General features: G+C 55.4%; 1 protein-coding gene across 1 annotated transcript; it reads left to right on the forward strand.

Annotated features, from left to right (window-relative positions):
* Positions 1-117: 117 nt before the first annotated feature.
* On the forward strand, positions 118-492 carry PHYSODRAFT_522344 (hypothetical protein; the record flags this gene model as incomplete). The annotated part of the gene is made up of 1 exon (XM_009536903.1): positions 118-492. A coding segment is annotated over one exon (375 nt), but the record flags the coding sequence as incomplete, so codon positions are not given.
* Positions 493-5,570: the final 5,078 nt, after the last annotated feature.

Genomic DNA, 5,570 nt, shown 5'->3' on the forward strand with positions numbered 1-5,570 from the left:
CCCTGTATCGGCATCGCACAACAATGTGCGTTATGTTGCAGTCATTCCTTACGCAAATACCAAGGCAGGCAACTTTGCTGTTGCTCACAACTCTCAGCAGTTTGCTAGTCCGTTTGATTCGGTTCGGTTCCTTGGAGTTGCCAACCTGGTTCGTCGATTCGCGATTTCCAGGTTCAGGTAGGAAACAAGATCCAGGATGTACACTCGTATGACTGGCAGGCGTTCATGGATGAGTTTAGCAAGATTGGTGCTATCAACGGCGATCTGTCGCGTGAGATCTCGAACGGTCTTATCGGCATCGACAAGTGGAAGACTGCTCAGCGCTTTCTCGTTGTTGATTGCTCGCGCATCAGTGAGCCTGGTGTACCTCAGTCGATTAAGGTATCTGGTGTGAACGTTGCTACTCAGGGAACGAACCTCCTGGTGCTCGTTGTTTACGAGCGTACCCTCGAGATTGTTCGCATCACCGGAGAAGTGTTCCGTGCGGACTGAGCTTGGTTTTCGTTGAATTGAAATATTTATAATAATTACGATGTGGCCTAGAATTCCATTGCACTATTCGATTGACACCTGAACTGAATAATATGACAATGCGTTCTTGTAAGTCCACTCTCGTGATTGATGAATTAATATATTTTCAAAAGAATCATGCGGCTATCTATATAGATAGATAGCAATGACTACATTAACTTTTGGCAAGCACAAATCCAACAAGACTATTGAGGAGGTATATGCTTCTGACCCTGGATACTGCCGCTGGCTATCAAATCAAAAAGGTCTCGTTGCTCATGGTAGTGATATTGCCAAATTCCTAGCCCAAAATTTGGCAATGACGATGGATCGTTCCTCATGGCATGGGGCAAATACAAGCTCAGGACTATTATTGAGGGTTGCTGGTCTTGGGTACTGTGTACCAGTTGTACCCATTAACCGGTTAACCCGAACCGGTCCAATCCGAACCCACGTTGATTATGGTGATTACGGTAAGTTGTTTACGCCACCGATGATTAGACGAGTAGGATGATTGGATGAACACCGGTGAGTGATGGTTGATTAGATGCACTAGGTGATAGGACGCAGGGTCGCGTGTCTATAACAGTAGGGTGTAAGCTCCAACAATTCAATCACTTTCGAATCTTCATTCTACCCCTCAAGTGCCTTCGCTCCGGTCCCGCCGTCTGCGACGTCCCTCCCTCCGCTTCGTCCGAGCTTCGTGTCCAAGATCCATACCTTCCATAAGGTTATGAGCCCAAGCACCATGTCCTCTGCCCAAGACGCCTCGACCAAGGTCTCCATTGACAAGTTCAACGGGGACAACTACGCGACGTGGAACCGCTACATGCGTGGCGTGTTCGTGACCAAGTCGACGTGGCATGTCGTGAACCGCGAGACGACGCCGAGCTTCACGGACTCGCGGGCCAAGGACGACTACGTCAAGTCGAGCAACATCGCGTTCGGACTGATGTTGCTCCACATGGACGCGGACTACCACCATGTGGTCGACGACTGCGAGGAAGCGTGGGTTGCGTGGACGCGCCTGAAGACGCTGTACGGTGGTTCGCAGAAGGCTGGACGCATCTACCTGAAGCGCCAACTCTTCAGCATGGAGATGTCGGAAGGCGGCAACGTCTTGCATCATTGCAACGAGGTCCTCAACATCAGCGCCAAGCTCAGCAGCATCGGCGCCAAGATGGAGGATGAGGACGTGGCGATCTGCCTGTTGCGCAGCCTCCCCAAGAGCTACGAGAACGTCGTGCTGAACTTGGAGATGAGCAGCGCTGAACTACGATCGCAAGACGTCGTGAAGGTGCTGACGAATGAGCACATCAAGAGACAAGGCGAGGAGACGGCGACGGTGAAGACGGAGAATGCGGCCAAGGCGTTCAACACCGACCGAGAGTCTCGCCAGTGTACGTACTGCGGGAAATTGGGGCACACGATTGACAAGTGCTGGACCAAGCAGAAGGACGAGAATCGGGGCCCAAGACGCGGCGGCAATGGCAATGGCCGTGGACGCGGGGCCAACAATGCCCAGTGGAGGAACGACGACGCCAGCTACAACTACGACTACGGCTATGATCGAGTGGCGTTCGCGGTCTCACTGGAGTGTGGCATTTCGACGGGCAAGAATGTGTCCGGGTTGTGGGCGGTCGACAGCGGCGCAACGCACCACATCTGCAACGACAACGCCAAGTTCGCTCATTTGATTGAGCGGAATGAAGGCGAACTTTCGGTGGCCGACGGCAACAAGGCGGCCATCATGGGTGTGGGGACCATCGTGGAACGAGTGGTTCTGCCCAACGGCGACGAGCGCGACATCGAGATCAAGAACGCGCTGTACGTCCCAAGCATGAGCAAGAATCTGCTTTCGGTGCCACAGATCAACAAGAGTGGTCTGTTCCAAGTCGTGTTCGACAGCACCAAGATGCAGATTGCGCACAAGGGCTCCAAGCAAGTGGTGGCGACGGCAAACCTCGTGGATGGACTCTACTGGCTCCAGACGCCTCAGCGATCGGCGAATGCGGCGACCAGTGGGAAGACGGTCGACTTACACGCGCGTATGGGTCACGCTCCGGTGGAGGTGCTTCGCAAGATGGTCGACAACAACATGATCAAGGACGCGAAGGCACCTTCCAAGTCGAGTGGACCAAGCGTGTGTCGCGGCTGCCAGCAAGGGAAAATGGTCCAGAAGCCGTTCCCAAGCAACCGTGACAAGCGTCACTACGACACGTTCGAGCTGCTCCACTTCGACGTGTGCGGCCCCATGGAAGAAGAGTCACTGGGTGGCAGCAAGTATCTGCTGCTGATCGTGGACGAAGCCAGCGGATGCATGAAGGGGTTCTGCCTGCGTGCCAAGTCGGAGAGCGAGGACTGCATCAAGATGTACGTCACGAAGGTGCAGACGCAGTTCGGCAAGAAGGTCAAGTTTGTGCGGCACGACGGAGCCCGTGAGTTCGCGACCAACTCGCTCAAGGCCTTCTACGAAGTCGAAGGCATCGAGCAGCAAACCACGGTTCCGTACGCGCACCAGACCAACGGCACGGCAGAACGCGCCATCCGGACCATCGTCACGATTGGCCGCAGCATGCTGCATCACGCCAAGCTGGACAAGAGCTTCTGGGCTGAGGCGGCCATGACAGCCATCTACGTGAAGAATCGTCTGCCATCACCCAAGATCGAACACAAGACTCCGTTCGAGATCGTTTACAAGTCCAAGCCGAGTGTGAAGCACATGCGTGTGTTCGGATGCCAGACGTACATCCTGACGCCGAAGGAAAGACGGCGCAAGTGGGACCCCAAGGCTCGCGCCGGGCTGTTCCTCGGCTACGAAGAAGTGTCCAAGGCGTATCGAGTTTATGACATCGAGGCGGGGCAGGTGGTTATCAGTCGCGATGTCAACTTCGATGAGTCGACCTTTGGACTTTCGACGCATACTTCGGATGAAGACGTCGATGATGCTGTGCTGGACTTGGACGCGCTGGACCTGGACGACAACGATGGACCGCGCCAAACGAGCTTCAAGCAGGCGGGGAAGCGCAAGTACCGACCGAGTGGCGACGACAACACTGCCAGAAGATCGCGCCCCGTTCGCCACCGAGCTGGCTTAGAAGAAGCAAGTGCGCCGGACGTATCCTCCTCGCGCCGAGCCGACCCCGACGAAGAAGAAAAGTCTGGGGACCAAGATGAAGACGACGACTCGACGCCTCCAGTGTTTTGGCGTGCCAGTGGAAGCAGCAGCCGATCTATCGGAGCCGACGACGTTCCAAGAGGCTGTGAACGGTTCTGATCAAATGCACTGGCGTAAAGCGATCCGCGCGGAGCTCAAGTCGATGCGACTGCGTGGTGTGTTTCGAGCTGCCAAGTTGCCTAACGGACAACGCGCCATCGATACCAAGTGGGTGTTCAAGATCAAGCGCAAAGCGGACGGCTCGATCGAGAAGTACAAGGCGCGCCTCGTGGCCAAGGGCTTCAAGCAGAAGTACGGCATTGACTACACCGAGACGTTCTCGCCCGTGGTCAAGTATGTGACGCTGCGCATGGTGATCGCGATTGCTAAGTATTTTGGCTGGCCCCTCGACCAACTCGACGTGGTGACAGCATTCCTGTACGGGATAATGAAGGAGGTGGTCTTCTGCGTGGTTCCGGAAGGCGTCGAACTGGATGGTGACTTCGACTGCCTGGAACTGGTGAAGGCCATCTACGGTCTCAAGCAAGCTTCGCGAGGGTGGAACGAGACCTTCGACGAGTTCGTGTGCTCCATCGGCTTCCAAGTGTCGGCCTTCGATCCGTGCCTCTACATCAAGGTGGTGGACGGTCACTGCGTGCTTGTACTGGTGTACGTGGATGACGTACTGATTACCGGGAGTTCGCCCGAGCTGATCGCACGCACGAAGACCGACCTGAAGACGCGCTTCGAGATGACCGACAGCGGCAAGTGCGCGTTTGTTCTTGGGATCGAGTTGGTGGACGGCCCGGACGGCAGCGTGACCATGTGTCAGCGGCGATACGTGGACGACATCCTGAAGCGCTTCGCCATGGACGAGTGCAAGGCCGTGGTGAGTCCGGTGGACATAAGCACTCGACTGGTTCCAAGAGACGCGGCGACCAAGGTGAACGCTCCGTTTCGCGAAGCTGTTGGTGCTCTGATGCACCTGATGACCGCCACGCGCCCAGACATCGCGTACGCCGTTGGCTATGTATCGCGCTTCATGGAGAACCCCCAAGAGGAACACTGGGTTGCGGTCAAGCGTATCTTTCGCTACCTGCAAGGCACCAAGACGCATGGGATCTGCTTCAAGCCGGGCGACAAGATCGACTTTCGTGGCTACTCGGACGCGGACTGGGCCGGCGACCTCGCCGACCGCAAGTCCACTTCAGGCTACACGTTCATGCTCATGAGTGCGCCTGTGAGCTGGGGAAGCAAGAAGCAATGAAGCGGAGTACATCGCGCTCAGTCTGGCTATCCAAGAAGGCAAGTGGATTCATCGCCTGCTATGCGAGATTCTGGCGGCCGCTAATGAGACTGGACCCGAACTCATGATCCGCGAAGACAACCAGTCGTGCATCAAGATGACGAAGAACCCAGTGAACCACGGTCGCGCCAAGCACATCGACATCAAGTACCACCACATCCGCGATGAAGTCAAGCGCGGCGAAGTCAAGCTCCAGTACTGCGAGACTTCTGTGATGCTAGCGGACATCATGACGAAGGCGCTTGCGGGACCACGCCACACGGATCTGACGGTGGCTCTCGGCATTCGTGGGACTTCGCATTGAGGGGGCGTATTGAGGGTTGCTGGTCTTGGGTACTGTGTACCAGTTGTACCCATTAACCGGTTAACCCGAACCGGTCCAATCCGAACCCACGTTGATTATGGTGATTACGGTAAGTTGTTTACGCCACCGATGATTAGACGAGTAGGATGATTGGATGAACACCGGTGAGTGATAGTTGATTAGATGCTATTGAGGGTTGCTGGTCTTGGGTACTGTGTACCAGTTGTACCCATTAACCGGTTAACCCGAACCGGTCCAATCCGAACCCACGTTGATTATGGTGATTACGGTAA

Source organism: Phytophthora sojae, assembly GCF_000149755.1.
Source record: "Phytophthora sojae unplaced genomic scaffold PHYSOscaffold_9, whole genome shotgun sequence".
Classification (NCBI taxonomy): domain Eukaryota; phylum Oomycota; class Peronosporomycetes; order Peronosporales; family Peronosporaceae; genus Phytophthora; species Phytophthora sojae.